The sequence below is a fragment of the Bubalus kerabau genome, chromosome 18 (genome assembly GCF_029407905.1).
Source record: "Bubalus kerabau isolate K-KA32 ecotype Philippines breed swamp buffalo chromosome 18, PCC_UOA_SB_1v2, whole genome shotgun sequence".
NCBI classification, from domain to species: Eukaryota; Metazoa; Chordata; class Mammalia; order Artiodactyla; family Bovidae; genus Bubalus; species Bubalus kerabau.
In genome coordinates, this window is record NC_073641.1 from 15,694,119 (window position 1) to 15,711,347 (window position 17,229).

General features: G+C 41.4%; 2 protein-coding genes across 6 annotated transcripts in view; one reads left to right on the forward strand and one right to left on the reverse strand.

The window, feature by feature from the left end:
* The window catches only part of NLN (neurolysin), a 93,323-nt gene extending 81,320 nt beyond the window's left edge, over positions 1 to 12,003 (reverse strand). Inside the window, exon 1 of one of the 3 annotated variants that reach the window (XM_055554450.1) lies at positions 11,802 to 12,003. Coding sequence is in view for 2 of the 3 variants with exons in the window: in XM_055554449.1 (XP_055410424.1) it covers positions 11,802 to 11,842 (41 nt within the window). In the remaining variant the exon portion in view is untranslated. The remainder of the gene's footprint in view (positions 1 to 11,801) is intronic. The other 2 variants (XM_055554449.1, XM_055554448.1) reach the window with 2 other exon arrangements.
* A 78-nt stretch (positions 12,004 to 12,081) lies between these two features.
* Positions 12,082 to 17,229, forward strand: part of SGTB (small glutamine rich tetratricopeptide repeat co-chaperone beta) — a 48,914-nt gene continuing 43,766 nt past the window's right edge. The window contains exons 1-2 of one of the 3 annotated variants that reach the window (XM_055554465.1): positions 12,082 to 12,269; positions 13,426 to 13,545. In XM_055554465.1, coding sequence (XP_055410440.1) covers positions 13,471 to 13,545 — 75 coding nt within the window. In that variant the 5' untranslated portion in view covers positions 12,082 to 12,269; positions 13,426 to 13,470. The remainder of the gene's footprint in view (positions 12,270 to 13,425; positions 13,546 to 17,229) is intronic. The other 2 variants (XM_055554464.1, XM_055554463.1) reach the window with 2 other exon arrangements.

Below are 17,229 nucleotides of genomic sequence, written 5' to 3' on the forward strand. Positions count from 1 at the left end.
CATACATAATACATATACTATGTAAGTATTCACTGTATTTACACAATTTCCCCTATATCATGCACATTTCACCACATTGTATCTCACAAACAGTACCAGGAAAAACTCTGTTCCTGATCATTTTTAATGATATGTTTGTTTCCCCTTTGTCTTTATTGCCAGAAAGCTCACATTACAATTCTGAACCCAGTTAGAAGAACTAGACTGATCCTAATGTTTAATTTTTTTTTTGCCTAGTATTCTTTTCCCTTTACTAATCTTAAGGTGTATTTTTTAGGCAAGCGATCATGAATTAAATATGATAAAGACAGGGGTACAGAGTAAATTTCAATAAGCAAATACAATCTAAGTCCTTTGCAAATAGGACCTAAGTTTGTTACATCTACATTCCTCGTGGTATGTAGCACAGTCCCTGGCATATAGTAACCACATTCAGTTAATATTTGTGGCATGAGGGAATGAAGGTTTGAAAGTTACATATAGGTTTCAATTGACCACATTCTACTATGTACCTCTTCTGTAACTTTATAATTTTTCAGTATCATTAAAAACACTTTTGATGAGCTGCTAAACCCCTTACTGAGTAGCCTTGGGTCCTTTTTGCCATTCCAAGAAGGTCTGTTCTGTTCTTACTTCCCTTCGGCTACGTCTGTGCAGTTATGGGAGTACAGCGCTGAGCGCACAGGGTCTAGGTCCAGTAGAGCAGGAATGAGACGGGTTCCAGGGTATGAATCCACATCATGTCTTCTCTGCATTCTTCTGGGTACTTCTTCCACCAGCTAGGGCAAGCTGCATGTTATTACCTTCTTGGTCTGAACAACAAGTAAGTATTTTGGCTTTTCTCAGGATTATGCTCTGCTTACTGTCATGAGTTTCCCCAGGCCCAAGCAGCTTCCAGGTCATACAAGTCCAGAGAGTCTGGCTTTCCTGCCCTGGGCCAGTCCAGACCCACTCATGAGAAGTTCACTTTCTGTTCCTTCTCAGGTAGGTTGCTTCTGACCCAGTACTTCAGAGCCTGGCTCTGTCTTCAACTTCTTCCATATCCAGGTTGACATATGTAGAATAAGCTTTGCTATTAATGCATTAATGTATATTAACATATATTGTGTGCTCAGTTGCTCAGCGGTGTCTGAATCTTTGTGACCCTATGAACTATAGCCCGCCAGGCTCCTCCATTCATGGGATTTTCCAGGAAAGAATACTGGAGTGGGTTGCCATTTCTTCCTCCAGGGGATCTTCCTAGCCCAGGGACCAAACCTGTTTCTCCCGCATCTCCTGTACTGGCAGGCAGATTCTTTACCATTGAGACCTAGGAAGCCCATATTAATATATATAGTATTCCTTAATTAGACTATTACTGTACAGATCCACCAACTGGGTTTGTAAGGCACCAAGTCACTATTTGAATGTTCCCCGTGGTGACAAGGGAATATGACAAAGATCATCTCTTTTAATGTGTAGCTTCCTTTCTGCCTCATAGTCAACTGGTATACACTCAAAATTCCCATGAGTCTGTTGGTCAGGTTAGCTTCCTGCTGCATATTACTCTACACTGTAATTTTTTATTACATAACTATATAATAGAAATTTCCCCTGGAAACTTTTTTTTTTTTTGCATAAAGAAATTCACAATGAGCTATTTCATAAAGAGTTTGAAATATTTACTTTCTAGTGGAAGTTATAACTGTCATTGTCCATATAAAAATGCCAAATCTAGGCCTATATTCCTTAGGTATCAGGAATGAATGCTGAATTTTAAGTCATTATCACTGATGACATATTTTCATCCATCCATTCACCAAATATATTTTTTAAGCAACTACTCTGGGAACACCATGAATTCTCTGGCTAAAACACTGAGTAGGAGAAGCCAGGAGAGCTAAGTCATGGTCAAACTGTATAGGGCTTTATAAACCATATGAATGAGGTGTGATTTTATCCTAAGATTCATGGCAATCATAAGAAGAATTTTAAGAGTGTGATGCACCACATTCGCATTTCATAAAGATCTTGGTCTTCATAAGGAAAGTATATAAGTAGGAACCAAAAACTGTGGCTAAGACTGACGACCAAGGTTTGGATTATAGGGGTGACACCTCAAATAAAGAAGAGAAAGAATTTGAAGACTTGGGGGTTGATAGGAAAGTTAGAGAAAAAGAGGCGAGGAACAAGTCTTTTGACTTGGGTAACTGGTGACAGTCATTGAGACAGAGGATCCTCCAAAGGGAGGATTTATAGGAATGTTTAAATATAGTTTAGGATAAGGTGGCATTGAGATTAAATAATAACATAACAGATATTCAATAAGTATTTGTAAAATGAAAAAATGACTGAATATGAGACCTCCAAAAGAGCTGTCCAATTTGTAGATGGAATCTAATATCATTCATCTTCTCTTTTACTTAAATAGTTAAGAGATACTTTATGTTGCGCCTTGGCAGAAAATTCCTATTAGAATCTGTATGCTGTATAAATGTATAATTTTCAGTGTTAGAATGATTAGATCTGACAATGGAGCTTTATAGTATATATGTCATCCATTGCGGCAAGCAGGTGTTACCTGAAGGCTATGATTATTTCAGTCCCCATAGCTCTGCCTACAATGTGAGGCAGAAAAAGAATTTTCTCTTGGTCTTCATGACAAATAAGATTAGATATCAAAGATACCAGCTACATGTGGAGAGAAATATGAGACTATCCTTTTGAATGCTAAGCAGGAGGTATAGAAAATCTCAGAGTAGGTGGAAAAGGACAGGGTCTTTGAAAGTAAGCTATGGTAAATCTGAAACTCATATTTAGTAAGCTGGCCTTTCTCTTATACTTACTATAGTTTCTGTGTTGATTTCCTTTTTGGTTCACTTAATAATTAGAAAAAAGTCTTTCCAAAAAAAAAATGTCAGTCTTCATGACAGAGAAAGGGTTTAACTGTGAAAAATAAAACATAAGAGTACTATAAGAAATGTAGGTGATCTAAAAAACTTACAGTCTTGGAGTAGGACAGGGCTTTCTAGGCATGAGACCAAGGCAGAAGTCATAAAGGAAAAAAGACTGATACGTCTTATTACAGTAAAAATGTAAACTTCTATAGGGCAAAAAAGCAAAAAGCAATAACAGTCCACCCCAAAATTCAAAGACAAAAAAACTGCAACATCTAGAAGGGCTCTTACAAATTAATAATCTCAATTTAAAACCCCCAAAATACAACTAGGCAACTTATAAATATAAAAATAATATTTAATATTTATTGAGCTTTTGTGTGCCAATGTGGTAGACTAATTGCTAAAATGGCCCCATCCCTCTACATATTTATGCCCTCCTATAATTTGAATCTGCTGTTCCCTCCCATTAAAAGTCAGGATCTATTTTCCCATTTCTTGAATCTGAGATGGCCTTATGACTTTCTTTGGCCAGTCCAGTAACTGTGGCAGCTGACAGAATACCAGTTCTAAGCCTAGGCCTCAGGAGGTCTTCAAAGCCTTTGACTTTATGGATCACAATAAACTGTGGAAAATTATGAGACAGGAATACCAGACCACCCGACCTGCCTCTTGAGAAACCTGTATGCAAGTCAGGAAGCAATAGTTAGAACTGGACATGGAACAACAGACTGGTTCCAAATAGGAAAAGGAGTACATCAAGGCTGTATATTGTCACCCTGCTTATTACATGTGGAGTACATCATGAGAAACGCTGGGCTGGAGGAAGCACAAGCTGGAATCAAGATTGCCGGGAGAAATATCAATAACCTCAGATACACAGATGACACCACCCTTTATGGCAGAAAGTGAAGAAGAACTAAAGAGCTTCTTGATGAAAGTAAAAGAGGAGAGTGAAAAAGTTGGCTTAAAGCTCAAAATCCAGAAAACGAAGATCATGGCATCTGGTCCCATCACTTCATGGCAAATACATGGGGAAACAGTGGAGACAGTGTCAGACTTCCTTTTTTTGGGCTCCAAAATCACTGCAGATGGTGATTGCAGCCATGAAATTAAAAGACACTCACTCCTTGGAAGGAAAGTTATGACCAACCTAGACAGCACATTAAAAAGCAGAGACATTACTTTGTCAATAAAGGTCCGTTTAGTCAAGGCTATGGTTTTTCCTGTGGTCATGTATGGATATGAGAGTTGGACTGTGAAGAAAGCTGAGCACTGAAGAATTGATGCTTTTGAACTGTGGTGTTGGAGAAGACTTTTGAGAGTCCCTTGGACTGCAAGGAGATCCAACCAGTCCATCCTAAAGGAGATCAGTCCTGGGTGTTCATTGGAAGGACTGATGTTGAAGCTGAAACTCCAATACTTTGGCCACCTGATATGAAGATCTGACTCATTGGAAAGGACCCTGATGCTGGGAAAGATTGAGGGCAGGAGGAGAAGGGGAGGACAGAGGTTAAGATGGTTGGATGGCATCACTGACTCGATGGACATGGGTTTGGATGGACTCCGGGAGTTGGCGATGGACAGGGAGGCCTGGCGTGCTGCGGTTCATGTGGTCACAAAGAGTCAGACACAACTGAGTGACTGAACTGAACTGGTGCTCATGGAAGCCTGCCCTGACATTACAGCAAGCCAGTTAGCCTCCTGGAGGATGAGAGATAATGTGACAGAGAGCCAAGTGGCCTCAGCTTTGGCCACCCTAGATCCCCAAACATGTTAGAGAGCTCGGCCAAGATCAGCAGAACTGCCTACACAACCCATGGCTGACTCGAGGTGCAGAATGAGCCCAGTCAGGGCCAGAAAAACTGCCCAACAAACATATAGATTTGTCAGAAAAAGAAAGATTTATCCTTGTACTCCACTGAGATTTAATGTTATATGCATTATTGGAGCCATAGTAATGGATTTAGCCAGACAATGCTCAAAGCGCTCTACATGTATTATCTCTCAATCTAAAAAGGTGACATGAGTTAACAGAAAATAGATGCATATTGTTCTCTGGCCCTGGTTCCTGACACAGAGCTCCTAAAACACTTGTAAATCCCTAAGCTGGTAAGAGCTTCTTTTGTTCTAATATTCCATCTCTGACCCTGGTTCCTGATACAAGGCTCCTGAAGCCCTGGAGTCTTTTGCTCTGATGAGGGGACTCTGGGCGGGCTCTGGGATGAGCCTTGGTCACTAGAAAGACCCAAGCCATGATTTAAAGCTTGGAATTTTCAGCTCCAGCCCCCATTCTCTTGAGAAGGGAGAAGGAGTAAAAAATGGAGTTAGTGATTGATCAGCCTACCTGAAGAAGATGCCGTAAAACCCCTTCAGAAAGCTTCCACAAGTGAACACACTCACACCTGGAGGGGAACACACCCAAACTCCAAAGGGACGGAACCTCTTGTGCTTGGGAGACCTTGCTCTATGCATCTCCTTCTCTAGTTGCTCATCTGTATCCTGAAAATATCCTTTCATAAAGTGGTAAATGTGTTTTCCTGAATTCTGTGAAATGCTCTAGCGAATTAATAAACCCCAAGGAGAAGGTTGCGGGAACCTCAGATTTACAGCCCATGGGTCAGAAGCAGAGGTGACAACATGGACGTGCAGCTACCTTCTGAGGAGGGTGGGAGCAGTCTTGTGGGACTGAGAACTTGAGCTGTGGAATCTGATGCCATCTCCAGGTAGAAAGGGGCAGAACTGAGTTAAATTACTGGATACCTAGTTGGTATAAGAGAATTGTTTGTTGTGGTAAAACACCTCCACACACATCGTGACCAGAAGTGTTGGGAGTGAACTGTTCTGTGTGAGTAGTAAAGGAGACTCTCAGCAGAAGGGAGAACTAGGTCTTCTAGTCCAGGTGAGGACAATCTCCCCCTCTTGTCTCATCCCCCACCCTCCTATCTAAAATGTATGCCATTGTGACTAGAAATGTGACTAGAATTGTGACTAGAAAACTAAAGAGTTTTTACTTTTTCAAACATAGTATTTGAGGCATAGAATCACCTTCTCAGTGAGCCCCTTTCAGTCATCTCTGTAATTTTGGGCTGCCCTGTTTCTGGCTTTACTCTTGCTCTTTTTTTAAAAAAAATTTTATTTATTTATTCATTCATTGCTGCACGTGGGCTTTCTCTGGTCGTGGCCAGCGAGGGCTACCCTTTGTTGCAGCGTGCAGGCTTCTCATTGCAGTGGCTTCTGGTTTCTCTTGTGGAGCACAGGCTCTAGAGCATGGGCTCAGCAGTCGTGGCAGACAGGCTTAGTTGCTCCATGGCATGTGGGCTCTTTCCAGACCAGGGATCGAACCCATGTCCCCTGCATTGGCAGGCAGACTCCCAACCACTGGACTACCAGGGAAGTCCCTACTCTTGTTCTTGGCACAATTCCCCATCTAACACACTCTGTATTTTCCTTAGTAATCTCTTCTGCAAAGGTGAACTCCATGAACACAAGATATTTTGGCTGCTGCGTTCATTGTTGTATCCTTAGACTGGAATCCTACCTGGCACACATTAGATGTTCAGTAAATATTGGGTGAGTGAAGAAACCAGCCAATCAATTCCCAATTAAGAGATGAAGAAATAAACACAGAGAAGTTAAGCAACTTTGCCTGAGATCACAGTGCTAGTGAGTGGCAGAACCAGCATACAAATTGAAGCAAACTGGCTCCAGATTACCATAGCCTGTATAATCTAGTCTAGAATGCCTGGCCATAGGCATTCCTAATGCAGAGGTTTATGGATATATTGTACAATATGTACTCAATAAACATCAATTTCCTTGGTTCTTCAGATTTTAATCTAGGCGTTTCTCCCTATGGAAGCTCTGTGTGTTGTGCGTTAGTTGCTCAGTCATGACCGACTGTCTGCAACCCCATGGACTGCCAGGCTCCTCTGTCCATGAGATTCTCCAGGCAGGAATACTGGAGTGGGTTGCCATTTCCTTCTCCAGGGAAGTTCTGTGCTTTGTCTTAATCAAAGATGTGACAGAACAAAAGCAACAAAGATCAAAATAAATCTTCCAACTTTTAAAAATCCATTTCTATAAATAATCTCAGTCTAGCCTTTCATAATTGTTAACTACTAACCTTTCCTTTTTTTAGTTAATTTTTCTTTTTCTAGCACTATTGCTCTAAAAATTTGCTGCAAGTCGCTTCAGTCATGTCTGACTCTGTGTGACCCCATAGACGGCAGCCCACGAGGCTACCCCGTCCCTGGGATTCTCCAGGCAAGAACACTGGAGTGAGTTGCCATTTCCTTCTCTAAAAATTTGGGGCATATATATACTGGATTTGGGGGGAGAACCTCAATTTAATTTAATTATAGTCAGAAACATAAATATTGTTTAAGTTATAGATGGCTGTAATTTAATTTGTTTGACTTTCTAAGATATCCCATATGAATAAATTCTCACATCAGAAAGCAAACAACTTTTATAATGTTTCCACTTATCAAATTGGTAAGGATAAAAAATACTAAAATGCTCAGTGTTAGTAAAGGTGTAGGAAACTAACACTGCACATTCTGCTGATAAAAGCATACTTTGGTAGAAATATTTAGGAGGAGAATATGTAGCAAGCAACAAAAGCCTGAAGGATATGCATACCGTTTGATGTTCAAATTCCATCATTAAGAACTCTGGCTATGGAAATAATTAAGGACTTAAAAATTTGATAGCTAGAATGTTGATCTTAGCACTTTTACTCATAGCAGAAAGTTGGAAATAGTTGATATGTCCAAAAAATAGGGTTTAGTGGATTACCAAACCTCCCACAAATGAACTACATTATAGGTATTTGTATTATGGAATGATGTTTATATTACAGAAAGATTATAGAATAAGTATTATATAATCTCATATTTGTAAAAATATGTCTCTTTACAAAAAATATTTTAGAAGCTATTAATGACTGCTTCTGGATAGGTGAATTGTGTATATTTTCTTTTGCTTATCAATAGATGGTTAGGTTAGATAGCATCACCGACTCAACAGACCTGATTTAAGCAAACTCCAGGAGATGGTGAAGGACAGGAGAGCCTGGTGCCCTACAAAGAGTCAGATATGACTTAGTGACTGAACAACAACTACTACAGGGAATATGTATTGCTATCATAATTTTACAAATCAAGGTTCTTTGTTTAACGGAAAGATGAAATTAGCGCTATCATAGCTATAATTTGGACTAAGCACTGTTGAATCATTTCTCTCACTTCTCTGACCATCCCAACCATCCCTCACTTTATAATATACATCAGATTTTGCGTGGCTCACATGCTGTGTCTGCAATCTGGCCTCCATGAGGGGAAATTCTCCTGGTTTAACTGCAATGACAACAAGAGCTGAAAGAAATCTTAGACATCATTTTACCTACTCCTTTTCATTTTACAAAATAAGAAATTTAAGAGAAATCCGAGAACTTGGGTGATTTAATTAAGGTCACAAGGTTAGATGAACAGCAACTACAATTCAATCTCCAGATTCCCAGTCTACTTATTCCCAAGAAATTGGCTAAATACCCCAATCAATGATCCTGGCTGCCACGCTGGCTTCGGGAAGGGGGTCTATAGTAACTCTGCCTTCAGGAAAACCCAAAAGATATCATAAGCCAGTTACCTAGTTACTCATGTAACACTAAAATGAATTCCCAAGTGTCAGAGGGAACAGGAAGATGATTAGGAGTACACAGAGGGCCTTCCATGTGGTCAAGTACTTACTCTTTAAGGAAGATACAGGTTTTGAAACAGAGACTCTGTTACTAAGTCATTCTTAAGAGCCTGGGGTTGATGACTACTGGATCATTATAGAGTACACTGATTAACTGCAATATAGAAGGTGATGGCACCCCACTCCAGTACTCTTGCCTGGAAAATCCCATGGGTGGAGGAGCCTGGTAGGCTGCAGTCCATGGGGTCGCTAAGAGTCGGACACGATTGAGCGACTTCATTTTCACTTTTCACTTTCCTGCATTGGAGAAGGAAATGGCAACCCACTGCAGTGTTCTTGCCTGGAGAATCCCAGGGACGGGGGAGCCTGATGGGCTGCCGTCTATGGGGTCGCACAGAGTCGGACACGACTGAAGCGACTTAGCAGCAGCAGCAACATGCCCTTGAGTAACAAAAACATTGATATATTCATGGTAGATTGCTAGCTCCTAAAAAAGTAACAACTGTATGGTTTTTTATGTTTATTTCCTTCCACGCATAAACAAAGAATCTGGATAACACGTATCAGTGGTTCTCAAAATGTGGTCTGCCTTCCTGGATGAGCATATGGGCAGTAGTTCTTGAGACCATTTTAAGGAGTACATGAGGTTGAAGGAATTTCATAAAAATACTAAGACATTATCTACCTTTTCCACTTGGTTGACATCTGCACTGATGGTGAAAAGCAATGGTGGATAAAACTCTAGGCACCTTAGAACACTAGAAAGATGTGTAACACAGTGAGCCACAATTTTCCAAATGGTATGTATCTAATATTACAAAATCATGCATAGGTTAAAGATTCATTCAAACTGTAAGACAGACTCATGGATTTTAATGTAACAGTAAAAAAAGTACATTGATAGTTTCATGTTTCACATTGTAACCATCCTACCACTTGTCAAACTCTGATGTGATATCAAAGAATATCCATGAATATCTAAAAAAGTCTATTAAAATACTTCTCTTTTTACAACTACACATGATGGGTGGGATTTTCTCAATTTTCTTAAACCAAAAAAACCAGTACAACAGAAAAAATGTGGAAGGAAGCAGACGTAAGAATCCAGCTATCTTCTATTAAGTCATACATTTGTTTTGCAAAAGTACAAAACAGTGCCACTCCTAGGATGGTTCTTTTTTTTTTTTTTTGGAAAAAAAAAAAAAAAAGGCAAAACAGAAAATAAGTGTTGATGAAGATGCGAAGAAACTAGAACTCTTATGCTTTGCCAAAGGAGTGTAAAATGGTATAGCTGCTGTGGAAAATAATATGCTGGTTCCTCAAAAATTAAACATAAAATTACCATATGATTCAGTAATCCTCCTTCTAGGCACATATCTTGGAGAACTGAAAGTAGACATTGAAACAATATGTGCACACCAATGATCACAGCGGCATTATTCCAAATAGCTGAAAAGTAGAAACAACCCAATGTCCATGGATGGACAACTGGACAAATAAAATGTGGTATATCCATACTACAGAATATATTCTGCCTTAAAAAGGAAGGATATTCTGACACATGCTACAACATGGATGAAGTTTAAAGACACATTGCTGAGTGAAATAAGCCAGTCACAGAAGAACACATATTCTAAGATTCCACTAGTATGAAGAACCTAAAATAGTCACATTCAAAGAGGGAGAGAGAATAGTGATTTCCAGAGACTGGAAGAGGGGATAATGAAAAGTTATTGTTTAATCCCCATGCAGAGTCTCAGTTTGGAATAATAAAAAAGTTCTGGAGATGAATAGTGGTGATGGTTACATAACAATGTGAATGCACTTAATGCCACTGAATTATGCACTTAAAGATGATTAAAATGGTAAATTTTATTTATATTTTACCACACACACACACACAAACCCAAGGAAAAAAATCCATAATGTCACCCTTCTCAGTGATTTTTTTTTTAGGAACACTTTGGAAAATGGTCATTTTTCATTAAAAATCTTAGGCATGTAACAAATGTAATACTGTTTAAAAAGAAACTAATAAATACTTTTAAATCTGCCTGGTTTCATTTCTAATACAGTAAAGATGGAAAGATATAACCCATATAAACAGAAGTTGTTAGGTCCTCAGTAATTTTTGAGTGGTAAAGAGATCCTGAGACTAAAAAGTTTGAGAATTACTGTCTTACATGAAATTTATTCTTTCTTCTTACACCTGTATTACATTTCCTCATTTGCTGGTATAGCTTCATTTGACAGCTCTACCACCTACAGCCTGCAGACTAAAAGGACAGATTGAAATATGGCCAAAATAATCACATGAACTCTTTATGTTTATTTTATGGTTCCCAATGCACCAAAACTATAAGGACTCCTCAGCATGAGTGGCAACGTACAACAGAAAACTGTTAAAAAGCTTACATGCTGATTGCTACGTTCTAAAGTGGTTTTATAAGGATCTACCTTTTTCTGTTGGTTCTTCATTCGGATTTTCAGTTGAAAGCTAGATTTGGGAATGCGGGTGATAGTCCCATTGTTTCTGAAAACCACTACATCCGTCGCAGCAGGGAAAAGAATTTCATTCTCTCACTCACCATCATGCTACTAGTCTATTGCAGAGGGGTGTGGTTAGGCGCTAAGTAATCTATCCAAAACAGCGCTGAAGCTGCCCCAAACCGTGTCCAAGCAATCTTTTCCTCCATTTTGGACCATGTCAATTAGCCCCGGCAAGAAGTAGAATGTTTTATACGGAAGAAGTAAATGAAAAGGAAATTGGAAAGGATGGACAGAAATAAGCAGCAAAATCATAGCGATTCCATTCTGCGTGGATGTTAAACGATCTGTGTGCCAACGATGCACATGAGGAGTAAATGAGAATTGTTATCTGAGTCTACAGCTGCCCTCACTTTTAACGACAGGTCTGCAGTTCCGGATGGGGGTCAAAGTCCAACGATTTTATTCCCATCATCTTTCTGCACTCCTTCGGGCAGGGCCTCTGACCAGTCTGACTGCTTGCAGTAGAGGCAGTCCCAAACAAAGGGAAAGGAAAGGTGGCCCCACGTTCCCGCGCCAGGTGTCCCTTGGGGTAGACCAAGAGGGCGGTGGGGAGGGAAGGTTCCAGGAGCGTCGTAGGGGTGCTGCTGGGAAAGGCTGGGCCCGGGGCGCCCGGCACTGACCAGGCAGAAGACCCCCGCCCACGGTCAAGGTTAGCCCGCACACGGGAGGTACCTGTGGAGGCCTCGCACAGCCAAAAGACACTGGACGATCATGGGAGAGCTGGGAGGCGAAGGGCTGCGGGCGCGTTGTCCTCCGATCTGGGGGCGAGGGTGGCGGGGCGCCGGGAAGCGGTGCAGTGGCCTAGCGCAGGAGGCAACCGTGGCGGCGGCTGCCAGCTGGGCCTGAACCCTCCCACGTGCGGCAGCCCCACGCTGGCGCCCACTTCAGCCCCGCCCCGGCTCCGCCCCATGCGTCTCGCACCGCCCCGGGGGCGGTTCTTGCGAGACGGCGACCCGGAGCCAAGCGCAGCGAGGGGTGGGCTGAGGGGCGTCGGCGGTCTGGGAGCCGGGGAAGTTTGGGACACCTCTGGCGGCGGTGCTGCGCTCCCGAGCCAGGCTGAAGCCCGGAGAACCAGGGGGCAGGCGGACACATTTACGGACGCCCTCGGGCCGCTGCCACCGTTTCGCATCCTCTTCCCTGGTAAGGGGCTTCTGTCTGGGAAGGGTGCGTCTCCCGCCGCCCCAGTCCGGGCCTGCACGGCTCACCCGCAGCAAACGCTGTTGAGGCTAAGGCGAGGCCTGGGTAACGAAGGGAGGGAGAAGGAGGTCGATGTGCTCCGGGGAGAGGAATGGGGGCTCCGGGGAGAGGAATGGGGAGAAGCCTGGAGGAGGTTGGACTTCATTTTGTCTCGCGTCCCCTCTCCCCCTCCCCATTCTTTTTGCACCCTTCTGCCCTGGGTCCTTATTTAGGACTTGCAATCCCGTGGCCTATAGGCTGGGCTCTCTTTTAAAATAAGCACCGAGTAGTAAACGTCCTCGCTGTGGGTACCACACCCTGGCTTTGAATTAGGGAACCTGGGGAACAGATGGATGATGCGATTTAGTGGAAATAAGCCATTAATGCCGTCTGGACCTGCGCCACCGTTAGGATGCGATAGTATTCCATGTGAATGAACATGACCCGGAGCTTCCAGTCTGTCCACGAGAGCACAGCTACTGCAGAGAGCATTGGTCGGCTTGTAGTATCCATCGACTTGGGCAATGATTATCTGACATGTCTGTTGATTGAATAGAAATGCCATTTTTATTAAAAATGACCCTCAATGGTTGAACAACCTTTCACTAATAAATTTCCTCATCCGGTAACTGTCTCCACCTACAAAAGTAGGTGGACTGTAAATTATGCATTCATTTGAAAAAAAATCTCATGAAATAAAGGAAGATGCCCTGGGTGGATCAGCTTCTGAGTCAGCAGTATGAAATCTCCCTCAAAATAGTACTAAAGCCTTTTGGGGATTTCTGTATCTGTACCCCTATGCTTATCTAGCTACCTACCATATAAACTGTTAGGACATAGTGAGCTGTTCAGTGACAATCTAAGCTTATGTTGTACATGTTTTGAGAAAAAATTTACTTTTGCAAGTTTTAACATAACCTAATATTCCTAGGTGTAAATGAAAATGTCATACATTACCATATCAATATTTTGTGCCCTCTTGACTTTAAAAGAAAGGAGTGAAAGTAATACAGGCTTTTGCTTTTTGCCTTTAATGTAATTTATGACCTTTGTGATTTATAATCTTCTTCACTGCTTCTTTAAAATTACTTAGTTCAGTGTTTTCCTTTTTCTTATCAAGGAAAAGTTTAAGCTTTAAACATGTCATCCATCAAGCACCTAGTTTATGCAGTTATTCGTTTCTTACGGGAACAAAGTCAGATGGATGCTTATACCTCAGATGAGCAAGAAAGTTTGGAAGGTAGGCACCTGTTCTCTGTGTTCATTTGTATTATGATTATAAAGACTAAAAATACTATAAGTCTGACTTTATGATCTCTTGTTTCAAAATCAGAATATCTTGTTGATTTTTCAAGAAGAGAGACCTTATGGTAAGGTTGTAATGTTTTCATCCTCTGAGGCTTTTTTTTTTCCAGTTAACAACAAGATAAGAGGACTTTTGTTTCTTTATTGAACAACTATTATGTGTCAGAACTATGCTATTCCTATCATAGGGAAATTTTTCTCCATGGTAACTGTTAAGTTCGTTATTATCCCCATTCAACAGAGGAGTAAGTGAAACCCGATAGATTAATCTAACACAGCTAATATGTGACAAAGCTGAGATTTAAATCCTGGTTCTTACTCTGAAGATCCTCTCTTTTAATAGAAAAGCATCCAGTTTAGAATCAATATCTGAAAACACCTTAGTCATTATTAAAGCACTGTGCAAAAGTCTAATAACTATTAATCTCTGATAACTTCCTACTGGGGGACTTGAAATAAGAGGATATCACCCTTGTTTTATGTTAGCTTTAAATATTAGATTTGGTAATCTGTAAAGTTGAGCAGGACTTGGACGATATCACGTTTCCTTGACACCATATTTTCTGCTTCATGCTTATGCGTTAGAAAATTTAAATTCAGTATAACCGTAAGAAGATAGAATTCTGCAGATGGGTTCGTGGGGGTTCAGTGAGCCAGCTTCCTTGTGGCCTAAAGACTTAATTATTTCAATAAGATAGTACATTGGGGAGAATTTAATACATAACAGTACAATTTGAATTTTCCATCTGGAGCTGTTTCTCCTATAAAGGGGGACACATCTATTAATTTCAACAAGTACTTCCCCTGTGAATATGCTTTAGGAAGTGGGGATGAAAATTGAGCATTTGCTGTAAATCTGCTTGCAATCTGGTGAGATAATCTCTCCAGGTGGCAGTGAGAGGAGCTTGTGACTCGCAGTTGGAGATTGCAATCAGTCCATTAAGGTCTTTTTGTCCTCCTTGGTTGTTAGACCATGTGAAGATAAAGGCGACTGGTTATCTAAGGAAAATGTTGTTTATAGTTACTCTGTAGCAAACAGATAATGGAATCATTTAATTAAAGATGTTTGTTTTCTCATCAAAGGCAGTATAATACTTTTAAGGGCCTGAAAGAAAAGTTAAAAAAAAAAAGTTTTTTTAAAACCAAGATGTTGTGTCCTATTTTGAGGATAGTATTCAGCCAAAAATATGTGTCTTCAGCTGTGTGTTATATATGGCAGTCAGAAATGGTGCCAATTGTTTTTGACCGACCCCTATTTTTGACTCAGTGAGTCTAATTTAATTGAACATAAAATCATGTGCTAATGTCTGCCCATCTTCTAGACATTTAAAAAAGCTCTCGGAGAGGAGCCTGAGTTCTCATACTAGCTTTACCACTACAGGGAAGCTAGTGTATTATCATCAGCTTTGAACTTTGTCATCTGATTGTGTAACCCAGTCCTGTTAATTGTCATCTGCTGACATCTGCTTCCTGTTTTGACTATTGTGGCTCCTGCTCACTGTCTCTCTAACACTATTCTGTCTTGATTCTTGACGATTGTAATACATTCATTCATAATGCTTCCAGTTCTCTCCCACTAAGTTCCTTGACCTTCTGTACTCCAGTGATCTCACCACTCACTTGCTTGGTCATAACCTAGACCAGTGGTTCTCAGTTTGGCGTGATTGTATAGTGTCTAGAGAGCTTGGGGTGATTTTGTAGTATCTAGAGATATTTTGCGGAGAAGTCGATGGCACCCCACTCCAGTACTCTTGCCTGGAAAATCCCATGGGCAGAGGCACCTGGTAGGCTGCAGTCCATGGGGTCGCGAAGAGTTGGACACGACTGAGTGACTTCATTTTCACTTTTCACTTTCATGCATTGGAGAAGGAAATGGCAACCCACTCCAGTATTCTTGCCTGGAGAATCCCAGGGACGGGGGAGTCCTGGTAGGCTGCCGTCTATGGGGTCACACAGAGTCGGACACGACTGAAGCAACTTAGCAGCAGCAGCAGAGGTATTTTGATTGATTATGACGGGAGTGGGTCTGGTACTACTGACATCTAGTTGGTAGCGGTCACAAATAAAGATACCACAGATGCTCAAGATGGACCTTAACAATAAAGAGTTGTCTAGTCTAAAATATCAGTTGGCCAAGGTTGAGAAACTCTTCCCTAGGCCTTGTTGTTGTTATTCCCCATAAACTCTCTCTTAAACATTTCACTTCCGCTGCCTGTTTTTCCAACTCACTCCTTACAGAATTCATACTCCATCAGTTCTTTGACCCTACCAATACCTCCAAGCTGTTGATCCCTTACCTTTCCACACCCCTCTTCTTCTTTTTTTTTTTTGCTTTCTTTTTTTATTGGAATATAATTGCTTTACAATGTTGTGTTAATTTCTGCTGTACAGCAATGTGAGTCAGCCATATGTATATATATATATCTCCACTCTCTCTTGAGCCTCCTTCCCACCCCCACCCCCGCCATCTAGGTCATCACAGAGCACTGAGCTGAGCTCCCTGTGCTATATACGTTCTCACTAGCTATTTATTTTACACATGGTAGTGTGTATATCGGAGAAGGCACTGGCAACCCACTCCGGTACTCTTGCCTGGAGAATCCCATGGACAGAGGAGCCTGGTGGGTTGCAGTCCGTGGGGTCGCGAAGAGTCGGACACGACTGAGCGACTTCACCTTCACTTTTCACTTTCATGCATTGGAGAAGGAAATGGCAACCCACTCCAGTGTTTTTGCCTGGAGAGTCCCAGGGACAGGGGAGCCTGGTGGGCTGCCATCTATGGGGTCGCACAGAGTCGGACACGACTGAGGCGACTCAGCAGCAGCAGCAGCAGCAGTGTGTGTATGTCACTGCTACTCTCTCAGTTTGTTCCACCTTTTCCTTCCCCACCCCAGGTCACAAGTCCATTCTCTACATCTGTGTCTCTATTCCTGCCCTGCAAATAGGTTCATCAGTAACATTTTTCTGGACTTCATATATGTGTGTTAATATATGATATTTGTTTTTCTCTTTCTGACTTACTTCACTCCCCCAGCTTAAAGTCCATGGTTGCTCATTATAATCATGCTGGTGTATATGGTTCCCTTTCTTGCAGAACCCTACCTTGTTTAAATCCAACCCTCCACCTACTCCATGCCCCATCTCTGTGACTGTGTATAGATGGGATGATGCACAACCTTACTACTAGTCCTACTTTGAATTCATGACCACAAGCCTCAAGTGAACCTTTAATGCTGCCCTCTGTTCCAAGTGCATTCACATTTGTGCTCTCCTAGATGACCACTTTAACACTTTTTCATGCCTTCTCAAAACCACAAATCTTCTCCCTTGTACTCATTTTTTGTTGATGTCCTTACTTCTTATTCCATCAAGAAATTGAATTAATAAGAACATTCCATAAGACTCCCTCTGCTCCATCTACCTGCCACGAGCATCGATACACACATACTCTGTCTGCCTGTTACCATATACTGTGGACTAAATATTTGTGTCTTCCCAAAATTCAAATGTTGAGACCTAATGCCCAGTGTGATGGTATTAAGTGGGGTCCTCGTGACTGGGGTTAATACTGCCAGAGAGTTCCCTCACTCTTTCTACCATGTAAAGGCAAAGGAAGAAG